At 38.3% G+C, this 13802-nt stretch overlaps 1 protein-coding gene across 4 annotated transcripts in view; it reads left to right on the forward strand.

Moving 5' to 3' along the window:
- MDM4 (MDM4 regulator of p53) overlaps positions 1–13583 on the forward strand; it is a 30102-nt gene extending 16519 nt beyond the window's left edge. For 2 of the 4 annotated variants that reach the window (XM_081947844.1, XM_081947845.1), the window contains exons 6-11: positions 2810–2877; positions 3707–3806; positions 4823–4980; positions 6530–6676; positions 7211–7291; positions 11936–13583. In XM_081947844.1, the coding sequence (XP_081803970.1) occupies positions 2810–2877; positions 3707–3806; positions 4823–4980; positions 6530–6676; positions 7211–7291; positions 11936–12490 (1109 nt within the window). In that variant the 3' untranslated portion in view covers positions 12491–13583. The remainder of the gene's footprint in view (positions 1–2809; positions 2878–3706; positions 3807–4822; positions 4981–6529; positions 6677–7210; positions 7292–11935) is intronic. The other 2 variants (XM_081947847.1, XM_081947846.1) reach the window with 2 other exon arrangements.
- Positions 13584–13802: the final 219 nt, after the last annotated feature.

Here is a 13802-nt window from a genome sequence, read left to right on the forward strand (position 1 = left end):
GAATGTTTCTGTTTCTTCTTTGAACTACATCAATGTAGTTCTCAGGGTAGTGTGACAGTTATACTGAAGTTAATAGTTTCAGTCACAGACAATTGCTGGCATTTCAGACAAAATCAGCACTAGACTTTGACCAGAGTAGCACAAACTCTTCCCAGTTCAGAAAAGAATCAGGCCACAGATAGTTCTTGCCTTAACAACTGCTTGAGGTTCCGATGCTTATGTCGTCCGTCCGTCCGTCTGTCCCCCCCACCCCCCAGGTCCCATTCTCATGACCACACTTTGGGCAAAACAGGATGCTTTTATGGCCATTTACAACAACCCACAGTCATAGTTTGGTCATAAACTAGTATTTATTTTTAGTTATCAATAAAACCAGCCCATACCATGTGTTCACTTAATGACTACGGCATTTGCTTAACAACCTCTGCAAGAACAGATAGTAAAACAGGGTTGGTCACATGATTGACCTACTTTACAGCCAGTACAAGTTATGTCATGGGCTCAATTGCGACAGTAACTCGAGGACTACCTGTATACCTAGAAGAACTAAAAAAAAATATAGAATGTATGCACAGATCTTGATTTCAGTATATTTCTTCACCTTTAGTTAGAATTGATTAATTTATCACTAGTCTGGTTTGAGTAGATAATCTCTGTTAACATCTCCACTAGACATACAATTAATCCAGTGTTGTTCATCAGTACAGGGTTTCAAACAGAAATTCAGGTAGTCCTTGCTTACTAAACACAATTGGGATTGGCAACTCTGTCAGTAAGTGTGGCAGTTGCTAAGAAAAAAATCATGTCATGAGGCTGGATGTCACTTCTGCTTCTGTGGTTAAGCAAATCACTGTGGTTATTAAGCAAGACATCATGGGATTCTGACTTGTGATTTCACATTTGCATTCTCAAATTGATTCTGTTTGTTGGAAACTGGTTGTGAACCTCGCCAAAGGTGGCTCTTTAACTTTGTGACCGCAATATATGCAAGGATTGGTTGCAAAGCTGTGTTTTTCTCAACTCTTGTAACTTTGAACAGTCACTAAGCAAGGCAGTTGGTAAGTGAGGACTACCTGTATTGCTGGCCTTGCTCTGTAGAAATCAGTATAATATTAAGGATAGTGCGTTTTGTGTTTATTTATGGCGATGATTTGATTGGCTGCCTGACTGTGATTTAACACAATTTTAAAAGCTAAAAAGGAAATCAACTTTGTTTTGACTTGATTAAAGATTGGCATAGAACATTCAAAACTGAACTGCATAGCAAAATAAAATGCAGCATTGTATCTGAAGATGCTTTCCTAAATCAGGACAATTGAGCAATCAGTCAACAGTTTTGCTTTGTGCATGATAAAATTGGTCCTAGTGCAAGCTTTATATTAATGGTACTATTTATGTTGCCCTACCCAATCACTTCAGAGAACATGCAACATGCTCTCCAATCTGATATAAAAAGAAGTGACTATTGTAAATTGCTCTTCATTCTCAGGTTAAGGATCATCGTAATTTCTTCTATCTGGCTAGAACTGAGTTCTTGTGTGCAGTTTCAGTGTAGTTTGCAGAAGATTCTTTCTTTTAGTGCAATCCTTCTTTGTTTTTGATTTGATCCCAGTTCATTTTGAGATGAATACATTCACAAAGTTAAAACAAGGTGTGCACACCTTTATTCCCCTTCTAGGCAGTAGAGCAGAGAGCCTATTTTTTGTGTTTCAGGAGGGGTTGCTGGCAATGGATGACATTAGGGCTATAAGTGAGTGAGGTTACCTCCCTCCTCTCTTTGCCCCAGTTGGAATAAGGGGAAAGAGGCAGATAATTCTTATCAGAAACTTGAATCGGTTGTTTTTAGAGTTTCCGAATTTAGTCTGTAGGTTGCATTATGTTTGCTGCTGAATGGTTAGTGAATGTAACTATTTGAAAACTTCTGACTTCTCTTTTAATCTCTGTCATTTTCCATGGCACACATGTATGCAACTTCAGAGTTGAATTAGCACCTAGCTAGATCATTGTTATGGTGAGAAAGACCATCACAGAACCCATAACGGTATTGAGAGGCAAATAGACATGACGTTAGTAATGTAGTTTATTATTGCATCTTTAAAAAAACCATAGCTAGAATATCTATGGAGAATCATCCAGGTCCTGGATATCCCAAAGGTGCTTTTCAAAAGGCACTCCCCCCCCCCCCCCGAAAACGTTTCGCTTCTCATCCTTGAAAGCATTTCTTGGATGAGAAGCGAAACATTTTCAAGAAAAAAAAAAAACAAAGTCCCATTGCCTTTTGAAAAGCACCTTTAGAATAAGCTGTACCAGGGTTATATCAAGAGCAAAAAAGGTATTTATTATTTACCTTTACTTCAAGATCCAGCTGGTTACATCAAATGTATCTACATATTGATAAGGAAGGTACATTGTACTGGCACTAATGGGCATTTCCTAATATTGCAAATAGCAGGGATGGTAGAGTTAGTTTCTCATTGAGTTAGAAGTGCACTCACCATGCTCTGACCCAGATCTAGCTATGCACTGGCTTTTCTTTAAAAAAATGGCATAGGACAAATATGTCTACTATGATCGTTATTGTAGTGCTAGAGGGTAGTAGCTAATTAGGATTCAGCTGATGGATCTATCAGCTCCATTCTCCATGTGTGAGTGAGCTAAAAAAATATGGAACAAAGTTGGATGAGAAATTTCGAACCATTTCATACCCATACACGAAGAACTTGGTATGCTTGCTTGACAGGGGCTCCCTCTGTATTGTGAGAATGGTTATTACCAGGGAAGGTTTTTTCTTTCTTTACCTGCTGTCTAGATGCTGCACAGACACTTGCTTTCACAAAGGATCAGAGCGAGGATAATCCAAGTCAAGATCGGCTGAAGGTAAACCCATTGCTGGGTGGTTTCTTTTGTCGTACAGAGTGTCCCTTCTCTGTACCTGTGCAAAGTGGATTGCTAGAACTTCTGACTTGTTTACTGGTGCGTCTTTGCCTTCTTCAGAAGTTCTTGGGACTCCACAGAGCAGGGACAGAGTTCTCATTCTCTGTTCTCTACCTACAGAGTTCCAGTCTCTGAACATGTTCTTTGGGATGTAGCATTTCTTTTCCTTAGTCATACCAGCTTTCACTGGGTGGGAGTTTTTTTATTTATTTATCAGGGATTGATAAATATTATTCCTTCATGAAAACTCACAATACCTGAAAACCTTAGGAGAATCAAGATGGTTTCTCATGCTGTTGTTGAGTCAGTATTTTCCACCTCAAGAGAAAGCTACCTAATTTGATACAGAGATAAGCTTGACAGCATTCCTTTGTGGAATGGAAACATTTATCCTATTGTAGCTGTATTGTAATGTGTTCTGTGTATGTTTGTGTGCGTGTGTATACACATGTGCACATGCAACAGGTTCAGGGATAGGCAGCCTGGCATCTTCCAAAAGTTTTGGGCTACAAGTCCCATGAGAGTTGTAGTGAAAGACTTAGGAAACTATCAGGTTGCCTATCTGCATCTATTTGATCTTTGATCTTTAGCAAATGTCTTGATCAGTTAATAAATGCAATTTTTGTTAAGTCTTATTTCTACTGTGACTCTGATGGTATTTGAACTGTATGTGACTGTTGGTCTTAAGCTGGTGGCTAAGAAAGGAAGTGTTACATCCCTGTGCTTCTCTCATAGATCTTAACTAATAGTTATTTTCCCTTTTTCCTTTAAGCAGAATAACAGAGAGAGCAGTTTCAGCACTGAACAGGAAAACCATGAACGTGATTTATCTTCCTTAAACCATACATACCATATGAGCAAGGAGAAAGAAGGTAAATATGGCCTCTCAATTAGACATGATTAAAGTGCTTTGACTATTAGACACATTGTTTATCTAATGAATCTTGTAGAATATGTACGTACTGTCTTGTTTTTGTTGAACCTGTGAGTCCTATGTGGTTTTCCTTTTTTAAAAAACTATTATTTCTTCTTAATAAAGTTAGATATTCAGAAGTATTTTTGAGAAAACATTTTATTCCTTTCTTATGTGAATATACAAATTAGGAAATATTCAAGTAGTCAATTTAATTTGTGAAAATTGCACATATAAATAAAATGTCAAAGCGGAATGCTGTTTTCATAGCTATTCCATGTAGCTTTTAGAATAGTCTCACAAGATAGTGATAACTTCTTAAGATATTACAAATTTATTGTTGATTTCTTAGAAATACTCATGTTTGTGATTTCTCAAGTTAGATTTAAACTCTTTATCATTAAATATTACACAATATATGAACAGAAGTGAACACAAAGAGCTTTTTGCTTATAATGTGTCTTGGAGGAAATAGAAATATATACAGGTAGTCCTTGACTTAACAACCATTTGCTTAATGATGGTTCTAAGTTACAATGGCCTCAGAAAAAGTGGTTTATGACCTGTCCTTACAATTACTATCTCATCAGCTCTTGATCAAATGATCGCAATTCAGGTACTTGTGAATAGGCTTACATTTACGACAGGTTGTAGTATCCTGTGGTCAGGTGATCATTTGCAATTTTCCCAGGTATTTTCTGACAAGAAATGTCAATTTGGGAAGCTGGATTAGTTTAGTGGTAAAAATAGTCATGAAATTGAATCCAGTCATGTGATGACTCGCTTTACAATCACACTGACTTAAGACAAAAATTCTGGCTCCTAATGTGGTTGCAGATTGAGGACAACCGGTAATTCACACAGATGAATATACATGGATATAATGTTAGAGTACATTGCATCCAAGTGATCCGGTTCGCCAGTTGATTTCACAAGCAAAGTTATTTTAAATTAAATGTCTTTTCCCTTTTGAAGATGGTGTACTGATAGATAAACTTTCAAAAGAGCAAACCACATTGGATTTGTTGGTTGAAGAATGGGATGTAGCTGGCCTTCCATGGTGGTTTTTAGGGAATCTGAGAAACAATTACAAGTCCAGAAGCAATGATTCAACAGATATACATACAAATAAGGTAAATATTAGCAAATTGTATGATGTATATGCACAAACCTGTATATCTTAGCCTGATTTCATTATTTTATTAAAAATAGAAAGCATTCTTATTCTCAAAGTGATCTTTGACATTTTTGGTTGCTGTGTTGAGGCTGAAAAATAACACAACAATCATAGATACTGGCCTTAGACTAAATAAATACCAGCACATTAGATAACCTCAGGGAACAACTGAAATAAATCATGACCACAGAACACAGCCAGGCTGAGAGAGAATGATTGGCCCAAGGTCACCCAGCTGACTTTCATGGCTAAGGTGGAACTGGAACTTACCATTTCCAGCTTTCTAGCCTGAAGATCAGAGTTCCCAACTTGTCTAGTTTTGTGGACTGGAGTGAGGGGGGGGGGAGGAGAGGCAATGGTTCCATGTGAGTAGTGAGCAAGTGTGTGCACGCAGCTCCATTTGCCTGAGCAGTGGGCATGCGAAATGGAGCATGTGTACCAGTGGTGGGTTGCAAATCCCACTCCAACAGCATCCTCATGGACGTGCAGTGCGTGCATGCGTTCCAGGGCCTCCGTGATGCTCCGTGACGCTCCAGCTGCTCCGCAGAGTGTCGTGCAAGTGCTGTATGCACCATGCGCCCGCGTGGAAGTGCAAAAGCCTTTAAACTCCGGTAAGGAGCTTGGTGGGTGGGTGGGCCCTCTGGAGCACCGTACCGGAACAGTATCCGGTGCTCCGGGCTGGCTCCGGTACGCGCGTATCGGGACATACCGCCTGCAACCCACCACTGATGTGTACGCACTTGCCCACTGTTCATACAAGGAGGGATGCATGCATGCACGCTTGCCTGCTGCTTCAGGTGACCCGGTTTTTAACAGCTCATGGTCCGGTAGTGTTGGGGAATCCTGCTGTACATTACATTAATATTAGTTGATATAATTAATGTATGATTAATATTAATTAGTATATCACAAAAGGATGAGACAGAGATAAAAGTAAAAAAACTTTTCTGTTGTGGGGTGTCATATAATTGGTGACTTTTAAGGAAATAAGAAAGACTTCCAGAATGTGGAGTTGTGGAAGTAAAGCAGGATAATGGGGAGAAAAGTAGGGATTTGGAAAGCCATCAATATTAAAGAGATTTCATACCTGATCTGACTGCTCTTGGACTTTACTATATCACGTAAAGTTTGGGAAGAATGATGGAAGACCAATTCTTTTTTCTCATTACAATAATGAGACTGCCTTTTCCTTTGAAAAATGAAACTGTTTAAAGGCCCTAGAATACTTGATGCATATGTACGTGTTTCTATTTAATTATCTCCTTCCTGAGGTTATTGTATAATTTATATTATAACTTTTGTTTAATTGGATGTTAAATAAAATTTCTCGGCATGCATTGCTGAAGCAGGAAGAATGCGGTGTTATTGAAAATAGCAAGTTATTTTTTTTACCTAGCTGCCTGTGGCTATAAAGGGAAGCTTTGTGAGATCATAGTTACCTTTATAAAGTCAAATAAATAGCAAGTCTAACCATCTTCAAAGTGTATTTCTTCATTCTTCCTTAGGATGTGGATACTGCTGTTGTTTCAGATACTACAGATGACTTGTGGTTCCTCAATGAAGCCACTTCAGATAACTTTAGTGTCACAGCCCCATCAAAAATAGTTGATTGTGAACAAGTTAATGAAGAAAGAAAAGAAGATAATAAAGTAGTAAGTCCCAATAATTGGAAGATATTTGTTAAATTAGTATAATTTGCTTACTTACTTATTCCCACCTTTATTATTTTTACAAATAATTAAATGCGGCAAACGTATTCCACACAGCTTCCTTCTCCTACCTTCCCCACAACAACAACCCTGTGAGGTGAGCTGAGAGGGAGTGACCAGCCCACGATCACCCAGCTGATTGTTTTTGGCTAAGGCAAGATTAGAACTCATGGTCTCCGGCTTTCTAGCCCGGTGCCTTAACCACTAGACTAAACTGGACTGACAATTGCATTATTAGTCACATTGTTGTCATAGTCCAGTTGAAAAAAATAAAACTTTTTCTTTATAGCAAGAAATTAAACATTAGGAAACATTGATGTAGATTTTGATCTAAAGCAGGGGTGTCCAAACTTGGGAACTTTAAGACTTGTGGACTTGGACACCCCTGATCTAAAGCATTGACCAGTGTAATGTTTTTGCACTTACTGTGCTAACCTGTTCCTTTTCTGATCTATATATTATATTCATTCATTATAGATGAGTGAAACAGCATCTTCTGATGATCTTGAAGATTCTCAGTTCTTAAGTGATGATACAGATACTGATGTTCACTCTGAGGTATGTTTTCTAGATTCAGTGTACTTGATTATAACGTTTATGGTTATAAGCTGAGTATAATTTGTTAAAATAGTTTTTTTCAGTACTTAAGAGGGAGAGCCCAACAGTTTTCATTACTATTGTTTTTTATTGGACAATCTGAACTAATGGAAAGTAATCAGGTCTAATTGACCTAAAGAAATTCAGAGTAACTGTTTAGTCATTTTATGCTGCTTTTAATTTTTGAACTTTCTGTATCATTCCTCCATTTCATTGATCGCTGGGTCTGTTATCCAGGTAGTCTTCACTTTATGACAGTTCGTTTAATGGCTGTTTGAAGTTATCATGGTGCTGAAAAAAATGTCTTAGGAACAATTCTCACACTTAACCACCACAACATAAGTGGTCGTATGATTAAAATTCAGGCGCTTGGCAACCAGTATATATTCACAAAATTCCAGTGTCCTAGGGTCATGTGATCACTATTTGCAACTTTCCCAGAGGTCTTCCAAGTAAGTCAGGGGTGTCCAAACTTGGCAACTTTAAGACTTGTGGACTTCAACTCCCAGAATTCCCCAGCCAGCAGAGCAGAGCTGGCTGGGGAATTCTGGGAGTTGAGGTCCACAAGTCTTAAAGTTGCCAAGTTTGGACACCCCTGAAGTAAGTCAATGGGGGAAGCTGGATTCATTAACCACAATGATTCACTTAACAACTGTGACAAAAAGCCCATTAAAATCAGTTGTAATTCACTTAACCACTTAGTGATGGAAGTTCTGGGCACATTTATGGTATAAGTCAAGGACTACCTGTACCTAGCTTTTTGAGCTCACGCTTCTGAGACTACAGGATTAGATTTCAACAAGTAGCTGAAATGTCGGAGTAAACAAACTAATCATTTTAAAAAGGGTTTTTTTTAAAGTCACTTTCTGTACCTGTGCAGAGATGGAACTGAAATGTTCTGGAGCTGAGACAAATAGGTGGAAATGGTTCCTGTTTTGCTCATTGTGCATCCCCATAGCAGCACTTCTTAATTCCGCTAATTATGTCCTGCTTTCTATAGCTTTAACAGTGATCTAGATGGTGTACCTTGCTTTAGAACAGGGCTGTCAAACTCGCAGCCCGCAGGCCAGTTGCATCATGGGCAGGCCACGCCTACTCCCGGTTTAGCGAAGGGGGAGGAAGTCTTGATGTGTCATGTGACGCCGCTGTGACACTGCGAGTTTGACACCCCTGCTTTAGAAGAAAAGATAATTCAGGTGAAAAAAACTTAATATCCCTGCTGGTTTTTCTCCCTACACAATTGTCTTTTTGCTGGCATATTAGAAATGAATTAGGTAAATGGAAGGAGGGGCTGGAGAAAGGGCTGGGATTTAAGGACAAGAAAGCAGAAACATTAACCTTTATATTTCTCCCCATGGTGTGATTAGCAAAGGGCCTGGAAGGCATGTCTGTTAAGTAGTTCTGTATGAGGCTTGAAAATCAAATTCTTGTAGAGTGCTCATCAGTGACTCCTCATCAGTGAACTAAAGTATTAGGTAAGGTTCATAGGCTTCGTTCCTGGTCCCAGTAGTTTTCAACATGCTGATGAAGGGATTGAATATGGAAGGCAGGCAGGAGCTGGTTAGGCTATCCTGGGCTTGCACCACATATGGGCCCCAGAGTGCATGCAGCAGCCTCTCAAACTGCTTTGTGCAGCCTGTCAGGTTTTTTTTTAAATAGCTCATCCAGTGATTTAAAAAAAAATAGCTGAGCCAGTGGTACCAACTTTGGCTGTCACCAGGACGTTCTGCAGGCTTTCACAGCTACATCTACTCTGAAAGACATACGGCTGACTGCCTTTGGTCGCCTCATAGACACTGCCAACTTCTTTCCTGGGGTTTGCTGCTGAAAGCTGATTGGCATAGCAGCAATTCCTTCGGCATAATTTTAAAGATATTAATCTGGTCTTTTCTCTCCAGAAATTCTGCAGACTGGTCTAGCTAATATTCTAAAAGATAATAAACACAATTCAAAATTACCTTGATCCGCTGTTTTCCTAGTGGAAATAACCATTACATTCAACATTATACAATAGATATGAAATATCTTATACTACCATAATGATATTCCAGTGAAACTAGTTTTTTGCTATTATACCTTGAAAGTTTTTTCTGCCTATATTTCATTACCTATACTTGATTCTGTGGCAGATGGGTTTATTTAGGAGCTCTGGTGGTGCAGTGGTTAGAATATAGTACTGAAAGCTAACTCTGACCACAACCCGGAGTTCGATCCTGAAAGGCTCATGGTTGACTCATCCTTCCAATAAATGAGGATCCAGATTGTTGGGCAACATGCTGACATTGTAAACCACTCAAGAGAGTGCTGTAAAGCACTATGGAGCAGCAGGAGACAGTTTATAAGTCTAAAGGGCTATTGCTATTACTGTTATTTATTTATGCATTCATTCAGCTTAGAGGTTGCCTCATTCTTACTGGCTAGTAACTAAAAAGTAAAAAGTAAGAATCATAGTACAGAAGAAAAGAACCCATCCAACAAGGGGCTCAACCATCATTATACCCTGGGAGAATAACTCGACCTTCAATAGGTTCTGAATATCAGGGTGGAAGCCATCCAGTTCTTGGAGTGTGTGTGTGTGTGGGGGGGGGAACTCAGATATGAGGCAGTTGATACACTTCTTGGGTCCTGCTAGTTGACACTGCTTAATTGACAGGATCGGAAGTGCTCCTACTCTCACTTGGTGGAAAGAAATAGCAGGAGACAAGCCCTATGCAGTGTGTTAAAGGCAGGAAAGGTGCATCGGCAGAGTAGATGTACTTCTACAAGTCAGCATTGTAACACACTGTTAAAAAGGAAAATGCAACTCTAAGTTGCATCAATAGAAGCGTTGTTTTAAAATAATGGTTAGTAAATACAAGAAAATACAGATTTTCCACTGAAATCTGTATTGGATAGATCCCATCTGAATACTGTATGCTGTTCTGGCCACTATATTCTAAATATTTTTCAGAAAAACAGATATATGTGCATTAAAAAAAGATGAGAATGATTGAGGACTGAAAACGTATTAGGAAACTCTGAGAATTAAATTAAAGGTTAAAAAAGATACCATATTTTTCGAAGTATAAGACGCACCTTTTTTCCTAAAAAAAGAGGCTGAAAATCTGGGTGCGTCTTATACATCGAATACAGCATTTTTTTGCCTCCCAAAGCCCCGCCCCTTCACCAAAATGGCCTTGCATAGCCTTATGAAGGCTTTCAGAGAGCTCCTGGGGGCTGGAGAGGGCAGAAATGAGCAAAAAATGGGCCGTTTTCTGCCTCCCCTCCCCTCCCAGCCCCCAACAGCACTCTATAAGCCTCCATAAGGCTATGCATGCAATTTTGTTTTACAAAATCAACCCGTTTTTGCGAAAAACCGTTTTTTTGCTCTTTTTTGTCGTCGTCCCTTGCCCCCCCCCCGAGCACTCTGCAAGCCTCCCCAGGCTATTCATGCCTTTTATTTGAAAAAAACCCGCCCCGTTTTTCACGAAAAACGGGCCGTTTTGGGGAGGTTTGCAGAGTGCAAAATCTTTTTTTCCCCTTTCGGAAAGCTCTTTAATTAGAGTGATTGATGAGAATTACATTGATCAAGTGCTGTGCCAACAGAAACAAAGCATTAGGTTCTGCAGATTGTCAGCGATTTCCTTCTTCAGCACATGGATAAATACACCTGGAAACAACTACCTACCTACTCTCTGTCTCTCCCTACCTACCTACTGTATTTCTCTCTTTCTCTCTATCCCTCTATCTACCTACCTACTTTTTTTAAAAAAATTGCCTCTTCAAAACCTTGGTGCGTCTTATTCTTCGGTGTGTCTTATACTCCGAAAAATACAGTAACTGACAGCACTTTTGAAGTACCTGAAGGTGGAAGATGCAAGTGAATATCAAAACTCTTTATCATCCAAGAGTGTAGGATGTAGAACAATGATCTCATTTTATAGGAAATAAGATTCTGGTTGAATATTAGGAAAAACATCTTAATAGTAAGCGCAGTTCAGTAGCGGAGCAAATTGCTAATCAACATTCTATGGTCAAGCAGAGCGTGAAGAGCCCTCTGTGTGGAGATGCTTAAAAATGAATTCCTGCATTAAACAGGGCTGGATTAGCTGGCCCAAGTAGCTGTTTCAACTTGGGAATAAAGAAATAGATAAATATTGTCTATATTGCAGATCAAGGTTGGTTTGTTGACTATATTTTGCAGCATGCATCGTCCTGACAAACTTGCCATTGGTCAGATAAATTATAGTTTCAAACTCAATCTTATATGAAGAGTAAGCAAGTTAGCCACCATCAACTGTGTAGTTTCAACAAATATTATACAATTATGGAGGCTGAGAAATTAAATATCTCTTGAATTTAGAATGTGATATTAAAAAATTTGTGTAGTAAAATGAAATCCTAGAATAGAAATGAAAGTGAGATTCATGGGAAAAGGGCTTCTTAAATCAGAGATTTTGACTTCAGTATTTTTAATAAACAAATTAGAATATTGACTGGTTTTAATTGAGGGACTAAATGGTCCACTATTGAATGCACTTGAGTTCTTTCTCCTTATACAGAAGGAGAAAAATTATATATGAATCCATAAATCTCTAATTGGTTTGACTGCTTCTTTTCGTTCAGCAGGACAGTTGGCAGTGTATCAAATGCAAGAAGTTCAATTCTCCCATTAAACGGTATTGCTTCCGCTGCTGGGCCTTAAGAAAAGACTGGTTCTCTGATTGTCCCAGGCTAATACAATCACTGTCTACATCCAACATTGCTACAATGCACGGTAAAGAAGACCCAAAAGGCATAGATGTCCCAGATTGCCGAAGGACACTTTCTGCTCCAATTGTACGTCCTAAAGACTTATGCAGTTCAGTGGTCAAGCCCAACCTGTCCTCTAAAAGCTCTATGGATTCTTTGGATCTAGCCCTGGGATGTGAAGACAAAGAACCTTCTCTGCGGTTTGTTAAGTGCACAGAAAAAGAAGTGCAACCTCTTGAAAATAGCAAAGAATTACTGAAGCCTTGCCTTGTGTGCCTGAAGAGGCCGCGGAATGGGAATATTGTCCACGGAAGGACAGCTCACTTGGTGGCCTGTTTCACGTGTGCAAAACGATTGAAGAAAGGACGATCAGTTTGCCCGGTCTGTAAAAAACAGATTCAGATGGTGATTAAGACATTCATAACATAGCTGTGTTATTTGTTTGGATGCTATGGACATTTGGTATTCAGCTGTTATAAGAAAATTCTGCATGCTAAGAGAGTGCTGTTCAAGGAAAGTAAATAATATATTTTATTCTGAACTTGGCAAAAGGAAGAATTTATTTCTCACCATTAAATATAACACAAAAACATTATATCTTATGAATCTTATTTCTCAGCCATTTCAATTTTGGAAGACAGCTGGAATAAATTGGAATTTTAAAAATTACGTTTGTTATCACAATCAAATTTTGTTCGTGCTTAGACCATATGATAACTGTAAGTTAAGTAATATGTGTAAAGATGTCAACTGTAAAATCAACAAGTCTTATTGCTGAACGTTGCCAGTATGTTTTTTTTTCTTATCATTTCTAAAGCACACAATATTTCTTTGGAGTTTTTTGCACTGTCCTTGTAAGTAAACAAGATATTTTTGGATATGTGAAAAAGCTATATAGATGATAGGTTTGTATCCTATTATAAATTATAGATATGTCAGTTCAAGGCCTTATTTAAACATTGCTCTTTACAAAATCTCTGTTCAGGAGCTGATGTCCCAAGATCTTTTGATGTTCCTATAATATTAACTTAAGTAGTAGAACACTCTACATTAAAACTGTGAAATTTCTCTCTCAAAAGAGAGAACAGTTGATGTTCACTGAAACAATGTATATAAAGCGGCAGTGGACTTTTGAAAGTTTGAAAGTAGCACAGTATTTCTCCATAGAGAAATGCATTTTTCCTCTGTATTGCTCACATGGAAACTTAATTTATTTTTATTCTTTCTGACTCCCTTAAGCCTAATATATATTAAGTTGCTTTTTGCTGTTTCCATGTTCCAAGTCCTTTTCTGTTGGAAGACAGTGATACTGGTGACTTTGATTTTGGGAAGTAAACATTTTTTCCATCAACTCTTAAGTTTCCATCAACTCTTACTATATGCCTTTGCTGCATATTTTGTCAAGGTCCTCAACTGGTGCATTTGGTAGAATGGGATGTGATCTCATAGACCCATCTTTGAAATAAAGTTGTCATTTAAGAAAGATCCTTACTGTATGCACAATAAAATATCTAAAGATTTATTGGAACTGCTTCTTATTTCATAATAGTCAAAGTTATATTAAAACAGGTTGACAACTTGCATGTTAAACCCTTTAAAATAATTGGGAGCATTTGTTCAATGCCAGATGATTAAGGGTAGGACATTTTATCCAGAAGAGATGTAAGAAAAAAAAAATCAGTTATATAGTTCTCCTTTCCTACATTGTTTTCATTTTGTATTGTGAATTTCTACATCCTTA

The sequence above is a fragment of the Natrix helvetica genome (assembly GCF_964273705.1).
Source record: "Natrix helvetica genome assembly, chromosome: 3".
NCBI lineage: Eukaryota > Metazoa > Chordata > Lepidosauria > Squamata > Natricidae > Natrix > Natrix helvetica.